Raw genomic sequence first — 13,005 nt, forward strand, 5'->3', positions numbered from 1 at the left:
ATGAACCTGAAAGTAAGGCTGGTTAAATAGTCCAGGTCAGGTGGGTGAAAGGTTCACTTAAATTTTGTTTAATAAATGACAAAGTCATGCAATTAAATGAGCTATATAGATAATATACTGTGGAAAAGACTTTACAACTCTGTTTAAGGGTCTGTATTGTTATGGATGTCCAACTTATTCTTTCCATTCACAAGAAAAAACTATGTTACCATATTTGGGCTTTTAATATTGTAACATATTTGTTACTACTGGTTACAGAATTTTAATACCTACAATACCTGGGAAAAAATAGCTGAAATTTGCATGCACATTTTTTTTTAGTTTAACATAAGAGTTATGTTAAACTAAAATAATTAAGCAATGACCTTAATACTAACTACACTAACTAAAGAACTTCCTATTGGACCTATTGTTAATTTTAGGGTCCGCATCAAGACTAAAAGAATAATCTTATTTAATAATTGCTGAAATAAATTGCTACATAGCACCTATGAACTTCAGGACTCTTTTATCTCTTGTAATTGTCTATTTCATCAAATATAATAAGATAGATAAAGACACTGAGGTTCATAAAAATCTTAAATGTGAATCTGTTAAATATTAAAATCACACAAACACTACATGTATGTGTTCGTGCTTTACCAATTTGTGCTTATTTCGGTACATTCTTTCTAGTATACACTCTCGGTCAAAAGTTTTAGAACATCCCAATTTTCCCAATTATTTATTGCAATTCAAGTCATTCAAGTCCAGCTTGAAATGGTACAAAGGTAAGTGAACTGCCGGAGGTAAAAAAAATAAAAAATAATTTAAAATGGCGTGGTTACCCAAATTAACGTACATTTTTGGAATTATACACAAAGGCCTTTTTCATGGAACACAAAATGGGTTAACAATTAAAAGCTGTGCTGGGACAATGGAGGTTGATCAAGCTTTGAAAACTTCAATTATTGATTCCTACACGTGTTCCAACTTTGCATTTCTGTTTGTATGAAAGAATATTCACCTTTTTCATCGTGTAGTTTATTTTAACTAATTAATGACCCATAAGTGGCTCCACAGGATCTTGTTTGGCCTCTCAAACAGTAACTACATGGATAAGTCTTTTCAGACAGAGAGAGCTACTGATACATTAGACTCTGAAATACCTGTCCAGATGGTTTACTCTCATGATGAGTGAAAGCACTTAATCCAGCAGAAGCAGCTGTCTCATATGATGTATGATAATCTTGCTCCTTTTGAACCTTCACAAGAATTTAAGAAGCTGTTTGTTTTCCAAATAATGTTGATATATCCTACTGTATGAGTAAATTTAATTTAATTTGCTGACACACGAGTAATGCTAACATAAGCAACAATATACTGGTTCTTTACTACTTTGAAAAGCCAAAGTTTGCTAATATGATTTGGTTTTCTTTTAAAATTTGCCAATTAGCCAACTCAGCTCGTTCTTGTGTGTTCAGTATTTATTACCTGCAAGAATCAAAAGCAAAATGATATTTTTCTTAAGTTGTGCTAATTTAAACTGAACTTGGAATGTTTACATGTGTTAATTCTTTGTAGGAGACAACTGAAAACATTGTACTACCAAATGGGCTGGTCCAAAGCCATGCTTACGCTGTCACAGGTGTTAAACAGGTAAGGTCTGGCATTTATTTAAAAGATATTATAACATGCAGCAAACTAAAATAGAGTGGTTGTTAATGTTATATTAGCAAGAGTTAAGTTTTTAAGTTTCTAATGATGTTTACCTCAGCAAACGATTCATTTCATTCATTTTAAGGTAACAAAGGTACTGAGCTTGCATTTACTGTAAAGCAGTGTATTTTTTTATTAAAGAAACTACAAATGAATGCTGTGGTTTCCTTTGATGTGCAGATGATTAGCCGAGGGCAGATGGTGAACCTGGTGCGTTTGTGGAATCCCTGGGGCCACAGAGAGTGGAATGGAGACTGGAGTGATCGGTTAGAGCATCTTGCACTCACCATTTCTCTGGTTTTGTACCTCAGGAGAAAAAATACTGAGATAATTTAGCAGTGGTGGAATAGCATTATATATATATATTTTATGCTCACAGGGAAATATCAAGAAGTCCTGTGTGTTTTGTTTTAGTAATTTCCTCAATGATAAACTTAAAATAAGGGGCGATCGTGGCTCAAAGAGTTGGCAGTTTGTCTTGTAACCGGAAGGTTGCTGGTTCGGATCAGAGCCATGAGAAGCTTTTCTGTTGGTTTCTTATCAGCGTAATCTCTTAATTATGAACTTCTTATGTAAGTGAAGAAAAAAACCCAACAGATGGCAAGTTTTGACAGGACTTGGAGGTTTTATTCTTTTATTCTAGAGTTTCTTATTTTGAAATACTTGATGATTTTAGGTGTGGTTTGTGGTTTGGAGGCATTCTCTAATGGCTCTGTTTGAAACTATTGAAACAAGGTCTGTCTTGCACACGAGGCAGAAGAAAAAGTCTCCTGACAGCTCTTAAAGACTCTTTGTTGACTGCAAAGGTCATTAATTTCCCACATGTCATCCACATGAGTAGAGGAGTAGTTGTAGCTTGAATGAGCTTAAATTTGAAAAGTTTAGAATATGACAATATTGTATTCATATACCTCCTCTTCCTTCTCTGAAAAATTTCCAAAAAGGTCACCTCTGTGGCAAACTGTGAGTCCTCAAGATCGAGATATGTGCCTAGCAGTCTATGATGATGGGGAGTTTTGGTAAGAAAAATCAAAATGTGACAAATGCAACACAGTAAGTAGTTACACAATAATAAGTTCTTACCATAATTAAACAAAAGAAGAACAAAAAGATGCTTTCTAACCCTAAGTACTCAAATGTTTTTGTGTTATACATCTCTATGCTCAAATGCTTAAAAGTTAAATTAGATTATATAGTTAGTTTCTTAGAACATAGTTTAATAGAAGAATAGAATAATATAAATAATAGAATAGCTAATCGAGGGCAAAAGAGTCTATAGAGCTGGAATTTTGACTTCCAGTGAAAGCTGCTAAACAAAAGCTGCTACGCTTTTGTGTAGATTCCATTAAATCAACAAACTGTTGCAGAATACATGCTTTTTAATTTCTTTTCATTTTTTGTTATCGTCCATTATCAGGAAACTGCCAGAACTCATTATTATCTAAATTTATATCTGTTTTCAAGGATGAGTCTGAAAGACTTCTGTAAGACCTATTCAGAGCTCGACATCTGCTGCATGTGTCCTGACTTCCTGGATGGAAACTCTACCTGTCACTGGAACACCTCCATTTATGAAGGTCGATGGGTTGCAGGAACCACTGCTGGAGGCTGCATGAAGAACCCTGGTATATCCAAAAGCTCTAATAAGTTAAATCCTCATTAAATGCCTTAGTTATGGAAATAAATGATCTCTTTGCTACATCCATTTGCACAGCACCACATGCCTTTTAGCATTTCTAAACTAATTGCAACTATCATTTATTTCCTTTGCGCTATAATCAATCTTTGTAGACTACAGTGTGACCAAAATCCTGACCATACAATCTCACTGACTCTGAAACGGTTCCTTCGAAGATGGGAACAGGTCTGTGACCACCAGCAGTCAGTTATCATCTTCAAAGTGACTTTGATGCTTCAAAATAGCAATAAAACATATAAATATGATCAAATGGTAACCAGAGATAAGCACAGGAGTTGTGCTTATAATGAGTGACTGTAATGTGCTGCCAATCTGTCTGTACTTATAAATTAGAAATTATTTGCAAACATTGTCAATCTGTCTGGCAGTGATTGTAGTCAGAGGATAATTTTTTTTGGAGACAGTGTACTTCCTAACATGTCATGTGGCCTATCCAATGACCTTGGAGGTGCCAAGGCCAAGGAAGTGCTATTTTTACTCTAGTGTGACTGAGCCATTAAATATAATTGCAATAATTTGGGAACTGTGAAGAGAAAGTGTCATATTTCTGTGGAGTCAGTCTATCATCTTGTAGCTGCTTGTTAAGGTTTACTTAATAATAATAATAATAATAATAATAATAGATTAATGGAAAACTCCAAAATGATTTCCTTCTTTGCTTTTCAGAGAGCTTCTGGACAAATCCACAGTATCGGGTCAAGATTGATGAATTATCCAGTGAATGTGCTGGGAAACAGGGTGAAGTCAACATGCTGGTGTCTCTCATGCAAAAGCCGGATAAAAGGAATAGAAGCCTGGTCCAGAACCTCTACATTGGATTTTCTGTATTTGGGGTAAAGATGAGCCTTTATTGTTTCCATCATACTGGTTAGATTAGTGTACTCTGAACTGCATGTGTAGAAGTCATGTATTAAACTGTGTATTATGTATTAAGTTTTGTGCCTCATTTACAAAAAACCCTTCAATTCCTAAAGGTAATCATTAGTTTCCATTTAGCTTTTATAAAGTCATAATTCACGTGATCTAAAAAAATTTTCTGTGATTTCCTCTAAGGTGCCTGAAAACGTGAGTATTTTCCGACAGCAAACATTTCATTTCACAATTTTCAAATAACAGGACTGAGACAGAGTGGAAGAGGTTAAATATCTGTTTAAAACTGATATTACAGTACATGGCACACAGCGGGAAATTCCCAGCCTCTTTCTTCAGTGCGAGCAAACTTGTTGCCTACACTAAATCCTACATAAATGCCCGTGAGGTGATGGAGTTAATGATGCTGAAGCCTGGTGAATACGTGATTGTGCCATCCACCTTCAGTCCCAATGAGACAGCCTCCTTCATCCTGACCATCGTGTCCAAGGCAGAGACCCATGTGCAGTAAGATACTTGCAATCTTATACACTACATTGGCAAAAGTATTCACTCACCCGTCCAAATAATTTAATCCAGGTGTTCCAATCATTTTCATGGTGTATAAATAAGTATATAATCAAGTACTTAGGCATGCAGACTCCTTCTACAAACATTTGTGAAAGAATAGGTCTTTCTCAGGAGCTCAGTGAATTCCAGCATGGCGATAGGATGACATCTGTGCAACAAGTCGAGTCGTGAAATTTCCTTGCGGGATTATCGTGTGCGGCCGTTTTTTAGGAGTTGGGCTCGGCTCATTAGTTCCAGTGAAAGGAATTCTTAATGCTTCAGCATAACAAAGCATTTTTGACATGCTTCCAACTTTGTGGGACCAGTTTGGACATTACCCCTTCCTGTGCCAATAAAACTGCATACCAGTGCACAAAGCAAGGTCCGTAAAGACGTGGATGAGTGAGTTTGGTGTGGAAGAACTTGAGTGGCCTGCACAGAGTCCCGACAGATCACCTTTGGGATGAATTAGAGCAAATACTGCGAGTCAGGCCTTCTTGTCCAACGTCAATGTATGATCTCACAAATCTGCTTCTAAAATAGAATAGAATAGAATAGAATTCAACTTTATTGTCATTGCAATGATCAGATGACCCCCTTTGAGTATGCACTTGGTGACAGTGGGAAGAAAAACCTCCTTTTTAACAGGAACAAGCTTCTGGCAGAACCAGGTTCAGGGAAGGGCAGTCACCTGCCATGAGAGCTTGGTGTGAGGAGACAGACCAAAGAAATGCTGTGGAAGAGAGCCAGAGATTAATAATAACTAATGACTAAATGCAAAGTGAGACGTAGAGACAGAGAGAGAAAAAGGTGAATGAACAAAAAACCGTCAATGCATCATGGGAAGCCCCCAGCAGCCGAGGCCTACTGCAGCATAACAAAAATGCAACCGGATATCATGGCAAAGTGTGTAAAAGACACGCCGGCCCACCACATCCATTTCACACTTTGCCTCTTCAAAACGTGAAATGGACAAGCATGCAGAAGTTGCAGTACAGTAACAGCAGAGAAACATATTTTATTTCAAGCCAACACGAAAATAATCACAGAAAAGTGTTTAAACACACATTATTAACACATTTAAATGTGTATATATATATGCTTCTTCAGTTTCAGTTCTCTGATGTGAACTGAAACTAAAGAAGCTTCTTGGATGACTGTTGAAACGTCTTCAAGGAAACTTAAAGAAGTCCAGAAGCTTTTCTTTCCAAGCAAGTCTTTTGGCAAAATAGTGAAGTGACAAGTAATGTTCAAAGTTGGGGTAGTAAATGCTAAAAATAAACATAATCTCAAACAAAGGTATTGCTTACAGAGGAGGCGCGGGCAACATGACAAGCAATGGTGCCCATCCATATCATACAACCTGTTTTGACTGTGTCTAGTTGTAAAAGTTCTACTATATGTTTATACTGCACTGATTTAAGCAGGTGCCTTTTTTGGAAGGTTTTGATGATGCTCTCAGTCATCTGTGGAATTGCCTGTGCAACTTTTGACATCAACTATGCGTCTAAGTGTCGTAAAGAGTATTATTGGCACTATAAAAGATGTTTAGCAAGCAAGTAAAGAAGTGGCATTTTGGAGAGAGAAGAGCAGAAGGATTTTACCAAAAGACTGAGTTTGAGCAGTGCTGTCACTGATTATACGAGTGCAAAGTCTGATAGATGGAGTTCTGATGGCGGAGCTGTTTTGAAAGATTTAAAATCATTAATTGTTATTTGTTAAAAGTTTGCATTCTTACTATGTGGGTGTGCAAAGCTGGGCAAGTGGGAAGGAATTTTGAATGGGGAATTCTATAAATGTGTGTCATTGGCACACTGACCTGTCAGTCTGTGTGGACCTGTAGTGCTGTGGTGCTCAGGTATCACATGGCTGTATTGTCCTCAGGGTCTATCACAAAGTTGTTGCTCCTGTGATGTCCCGAATGACAATCCTGCACACTACTTCGTGGGTAACACAGGAAGTCAAAGCTGTCCTCAACATGAAGAAGAAGGCTTTCAGGAGCAAAGTGAAGGAGGAGATGAAAGCAGCACAGCGGGAGTTGAAACGCTGCCTGAGGGAAGCAAAGGACACCTACAGGAGGAAGGTGGAGCAGAAGTTGGAGAGGAACAATATGAGGGAGGTCTGGAATGGTGTGAAAACCATCACAGGCCACAACACCAAGAAAAGCACAGTGGGGGGGACTGTGGAGAAGGCAAACGAACTCAACAACTTCTTCAACAGGTTTGACCAGCCCACAACCCCCCCACCCTCACCCTCACCTTTACTACAGAGCCCTCTCCCCACTCTCCTTCCTCCCTCGCTCCCCCCCCTTCCTGACACTATGATGACACCCCCCTCCTCCAATCCCTCTCTCAACAGCAAGACATCTTCCCCCCCCCTCCTTCCAATCATCTCCCAGTGTCACAGTGGATCAGGTCAGGAGACAACTGAGGAAGCTTCGCCCCAGAAAGGCAGCAGGTCCAGACAAGGTGTGTCCGAGGATGCTAAAGGCGTGTGCTGCTGAACTTGGGGAGCCGCTACAACGAGTCTTCAATCTCAGTCTGCGACTGGGGAGAGTGCCCGCCCTATGGAAGACATCCTGCATCGTCCCGGTCCCGAAAAGGAACCGGCCCAATGAGCTGAATGACTTCCGACCGGTGGCACTGACGTCACATCTTATGAAGACTCTAGAGCGGCTCTTCCTCAACCTCCTCTGACCACAGGTACAACATGCCCAGGACCCACTACAGTTCGCCTACAAGGCGGGTGTCAGAGTGGAGGATGCCATCCTGTACCTCCTACACAGAGCCCACTCACACCTGGATGGGGGAAAAGGCACGGTCAGGATCCTGTTTCTTGACTTTTCCAGTGCCTTTAATACCATCCGGCCCTGTATGCTTCAGGAAAAACTGAACAGGATGGAGGTGGACCCCTGCCTGGTCGCTTGGATCTCCGACTACCTCACCGACAGGCCACAGTACGTCAGGCTGAAGGACATCACGTCTGACACTGTGGTCAGCAGCACCACAGGGAACTGTGCTGTCCCCACTTCTCTTCACCCTGTACACCTCTGACTTCTGCTACAACTCTGAATTATGCCACATTCAGAAGTTTGCAGACGACACAGCCATCATGGGGTGTATCTGGGATGATCAGGAAGAGGAGTACAGAAGTCTGGTGAGGAACTTTGTCGCATGGAGTCACACAAACCACCTGCAACTCAACACCTCAAAGACTAAGGAACTGGTTGTGGACTTTGGGAGGTCCAGAGCAGGTCCACTGCCGGTTCAGATAGAGGGGGAGGAGGTGGAGGTGGTCAACAAGTACAAGTACCTCGGGCTGTGGGTGGACAACAAACTGGACTGGTCATGCAACACAGAGCACCTGTATAAAAAAGCCCAAAGCCGACTGTACTTCCTCAGGAGGCTGAGGTCTTTTAACATCTGCAGGAAGCTCCTGAGGATGTTTTACCAGTCGGTGGTTGCTGGAGTACTTTTCTATGCTGTGGTGTGCTGGGGGAGCAGCACAGCAAAGAAGGACTCATCCAGGCTGGAAAAACTGATCAGGAAGGCTGGCTCTGTGGTCGGCATGAAGCTGGACACTCTGGTGACAGTGGCAGAGAAAAGGACACTAAAGAAACTGCTGAACATTATGGACAATGCTGGGCATCCTCTGCACACGGCCATAAACAACCAGAAGAGCCTGTTCAGTGACAGGTTGCTTCTCCCCAAGACAAGAACCAACAGACTTAAAAACTCCTTTGTCCCACACGCCATCAGACTGTTTAACTCCTCTCTGGAGGGGAGAGGGAGGGGAAACAGGAGGACAAAGGAGGGGGGAACAACTAAGCTGTAGTGCCTCTTCACCTCACTGTGCAATTACCTTTTGTGCAATACTTTTTGTTAATAGTCAACGGTGCAATAGACTCCATACTTGAAATGTGCAATCCACTTGTATTTTTATTTTTATTTTATTCCTATTTATTCTATTTATCCCCTTTGTATATTTTTATCTATATATGTCTTTGTATTTATATATGTGTGTGTGTGTGTATATATATATATATATATATATATATATATATATATATATATATATATATGTATATATGTATGTATATAATATTCTGTAACTCTATAACTTCTGTCGGTGCTGTGCTTATTTGGAACCGAATTTCCCAGAGGAACCCACCCGAGGGATTAGTAAAGTTTTATCTTATCTTATCTTACTTTTACTTGCTGGTGAAAAAAAGTTGTACTCATTCCTTTTATCTGTCCTGTGTCCTCAGTGAGAACTCCAGTGGTCATGAACATATGGAATTGGAAGAGGTGAATAAGATGGATCATGTTACATCATCCAATAGAAACGTATGCTGTCAAATAATAGTGAAAATAACCCCTTGGTATTTGGTAGAGTTAATTCTGAACAACTGACCCCATACTGACCCCATACTCAGTCCGTTTTTAACCTTGGTTGTTTTTTTTTTTGTTAACATTGATTGAATGACACAGTCTAATCATTAATATAGAGATAAAAACATGCTTAGAGCACCGCTCTTTTGCAGAACACACCAGTGGGAAAGAGTGAGGATGACGAACGTAAAAGGACACTGTTCCATCAACATTCTGACAAGGTAAAGGATTGTGTCTTGTAACAATAGTTCCTTTTTTTGGGAGGGACACATGTCTATTTGCTTTTTTTAATGAGTTAGATAATAAGGAACACTTAAAAGTAACCCAACCATCACATTAAGCTTTGATTACTTTCCAGTATGAAGAAGTGGATGCAGAGCAGCTCAAGAGGCTCCTAAATGGAAAAATACTAAAAGGTATGCACAGTAAAGTGAAAGGCTACACAGTTAAATATAATAATCCCATGAAGATGGTGACGAGTGTCCTAGTATGATTTACTTTTTTCTTTTTTAGGAGACTTGAAATCTGGAGGATTCACAATCGATGCCTGTCGCAGCATGGTAGCTCTGATGGATGTATCCTCGAGTGTCATATTGACTTGGGTGCATTTATATTGGCTTCATTTCAGCTGCTTACTGGAGCAAACCCTTACAGTAACTGCACTTACATAAAACATATTAACAGTGTACAAGTCAAAACCTGCCTGCCCTTTTACTCAATAATGCAAAAATGCACAGTTCTGATATCTTAATGGTACCTTAAAAAGACATCTGTGACTGGAAAGCTGAATGGTGAGGAATTTGTTCGTCTGTGGAAGAAGGCTGTCACATACCAGGTAAGATAAACATAGTAAATGTCAAAGATGTCATCACAACACAAAGGCAGGGTTACCTGACAGGTAATCAGAGGTGAAAGCAGGATTTGGTTTGAACACAAACTGTCACATTTGCATATAAGAACTCACTGAACAAAGGGAGCGACATGGGAAACATATGTAGTGAGTAACAGGGCAGACTGGGCCATGGGAAGATTTCAGATTTGGTGATGACATCAGGAAGGCTGTAGCACACAAGAAATAATGTTTATCCAGTTGCACATTGAGGTTTATTGCTCTGAAACACAGCAAAACAGCAGCTCTGTGTTACTGACGGCTTCCATTACAATAACTAGCCTGCGTTACTTTTGTAAGGTATTATGTGTAATGGCCCTTTAGTAATCAGCCCTTAGTAAACAGAGTAAATGACAGACCAGTGAACAATACACAGCATAAGATGTACTGGCTGGTTTATCAAAACATTTCTTATAACTTTTACTGAAACCAGCTAATTGTTTTCTATCATATTTCTGATGGAACAACACGGTTAAACAGTCTAACCCAGGAGACTAACGTCACTTAGCGCACAAAGGTTACTAGCGTTAGCCACGGATAACGTGAATCAACTCTCTTCTTTGGTCACATTAAACGCCTTATAAACAAGAATTACACTCCAAACATGCTACTTTAAATAACTATCAACTTTACATAAATGTATATAGTTCTCGTATACGGCTCTCACCTGAAACACAGCAAAACAGCAGTTCTGTGTCACTGACGGCTTCCATTACAATAACTGTTGTAAGGGATTATTTTGCCAGTCTCTCATTTGTCTGAGACGCCACTGCCACCTACTGGCGAAACTAAATATCGCCTTAAAACCAAATCAGGTGGGAGCAAATGAGCTTTTTGTTCTGTGCAATGATATAAACTATTGTCACAACACAAGCAAAAAGGGATGAAGGCGGGGAGACACGAACATGTTAAAAAACTTCAACAAGAATTCTGAGGCTTGTTTTTGATCCTTAAAATACTCAGGATGCCACAATTATCAGGATGTTGACTTTATCTCACCCACACCACCAGACTACTCATTTTGTAGACTAATCCATTGTGTATATTAGGATTGTCTCAATGTCAGAGTTCATTCAACAGTTGATCATGCTACAAAGAGAAATCACTTTAAGTCCATAACGACGGATGTTCTAATGCATTTACGTGTAGTTATTACACAATTATCTATGAAGTCTTTTAACATGTCAACCATTGATTTTCAAATATCAAATACACCCCTACACACACACACACACACACACACACACACACACGTGAAAATGTGAGATACAAAATAATTAAACAAAGATTATCTTACATTTTCAAGCAAGACTTTATATGCAGTCTTCGAGCAAAAGTAACAAAACTTCACAAACTGAACTGGATTTGTTTCATTTTTAAGCTTGTCTGTTTCTAATCTCTCCCTCACTGTTCTGTTTCTCTGTTATTTTATTGGTGGTCAAGCTGACTGCTCATGGAAGGAAAAACTAAAACCAGGAAATATCCCGGTGCTGCTGAGGGGCAGAAGGTCACTGGTTCTAACCCATGCAAACGTCTTATTATAAATATTCTAACATTATAATCGCTAATTATGTGCTTTTCACACAGGAAATTTTCTCCCGCTGTGATGTTTCGAAAACAGGGACGCTGTCACTAAGCGAGCTGAGAAATGCTATGATAGCCTCAGGTAGACATTTAATTTTAAAACCCATTTTAAGATACTGTTGGAACACAAAACTATCCTGTGATTATTGAGTCTTTCACATTTTCTATGTAAAACAATGGTATAGTTAACATTTTTAGAAAAACAAAATGAACATGAAAACAATGGTCCCTCTAACAATCATTTATTTAAATTTCTCCCTTCATGCAGCTCTGTATCAGGTTTTAGCTCAGTGTTTAGCTGTCTGCTTATTTTTGGTCACTCTCTGTAGTGGTGGCTCTCACACTATGTGGCACCCAGAAGCTGGTAAAGACCAAAAACCAAGCTTAAAGAGTCTAAATAAGTGGGCTATATGACTGGTTACCAACAAATTAAATTGTCATATTAAAGTTTTTTATTTGCAACATGTCTCTGCTTCCTCTATGTGGCCAAAATGATTATTCCTCAGGTTAGTAAAATACCAAAGTAAGGCATTAAAGCAGAGGAAAGATCAGGATCCAGCTTAAATTCCACAATGAAGACAGTAATGGCAATCATACATTCAGTATTAATATGTTCTGAAGGATAAGTAAATAGTATTTTTGTAAAGTATTAGCACTTGCTTTGATATTCTACACAAACCACCTGTCTAGCAGCGTGTCTGTTTGTATCTGGTAGCAAGCAGCCCTAATACAAACTCCACTGACTTCATCTTATGAACTATATGTTGGTCAGGAAAGAAGATCAGCGACGAGATGCTGAATTTGATAGCTCTGCGTTACGGCACCTCATCTGGGCACATTACTCTGGAGAGCTTCATCAGTCTAATACTCCGCTTTGAATGCATGTACCGTAAGTAAAACTGAAGAAAATTACAGTAGACATATTTTATATTCTTCAAAGGTTAAAAGTTGTCAACTGTGGAACTTGAATTAGATTTGAATATCTGCAATATCTGTTGGTCTTCACTAACTGAAACCAGTCTTTTCTCTTTATTTTCTTTACAATTAGAAATTACTCAGAAATACTCATTACTCTTTCACTGACGGGAAATCAAAAGGATCAAGTCAGAACAAGTTGTGAAACTTTTTCTTAACTATAAGGATTTATGTCCTTCGCCACAGAAATCTTCAACCAGTTGTCTGATGGCAAGGCTATGACTCTTCAGGAACCAGAGGTGACTACAGTTCATTTTAAAATAGTTAACGAATCATGTCATGCATGTGCGACATGCGCTTACTGAGATTTTAAGGTATGAAAAATTAATAATCTATGATTTTTTTATTGC

At 39.1% G+C, this 13,005-nt stretch overlaps 1 protein-coding gene across 1 annotated transcript in view; it reads left to right on the top strand.

Moving 5' to 3' along the window:
- The window catches only part of LOC146365527 (calpain-1 catalytic subunit-like), a 14,129-nt gene continuing 1,124 nt past the window's right edge, over positions 1-13,005 (top strand). Inside the window, exons 1-16 of the mRNA XM_084915552.1 lie at positions 1-12; positions 1,564-1,638; positions 1,879-1,964; positions 2,643-2,717; positions 3,163-3,323; positions 4,064-4,230; positions 4,451-4,462; positions 4,566-4,774; positions 9,084-9,123; positions 9,360-9,428; positions 9,566-9,623; positions 9,721-9,782; positions 9,974-10,042; positions 11,684-11,762; positions 12,453-12,569; positions 12,842-12,894. Of these exons, the coding sequence (XP_084771678.1) occupies positions 1-12; positions 1,564-1,638; positions 1,879-1,964; positions 2,643-2,717; positions 3,163-3,323; positions 4,064-4,230; positions 4,451-4,462; positions 4,566-4,774; positions 9,084-9,123; positions 9,360-9,428; positions 9,566-9,623; positions 9,721-9,782; positions 9,974-10,042; positions 11,684-11,762; positions 12,453-12,569; positions 12,842-12,894 (1,344 nt within the window). The remainder of the gene's footprint in view (positions 13-1,563; positions 1,639-1,878; positions 1,965-2,642; positions 2,718-3,162; positions 3,324-4,063; positions 4,231-4,450; positions 4,463-4,565; positions 4,775-9,083; positions 9,124-9,359; positions 9,429-9,565; positions 9,624-9,720; positions 9,783-9,973; positions 10,043-11,683; positions 11,763-12,452; positions 12,570-12,841; positions 12,895-13,005) is intronic.

Source organism: Perissodus microlepis, chromosome 19, assembly GCF_051167445.1.
Source record: "Perissodus microlepis isolate ML-2025 ecotype Zambia chromosome 19, ASM5116744v1, whole genome shotgun sequence".
NCBI classification, from domain to species: Eukaryota; Metazoa; Chordata; class Actinopteri; order Cichliformes; family Cichlidae; genus Perissodus; species Perissodus microlepis.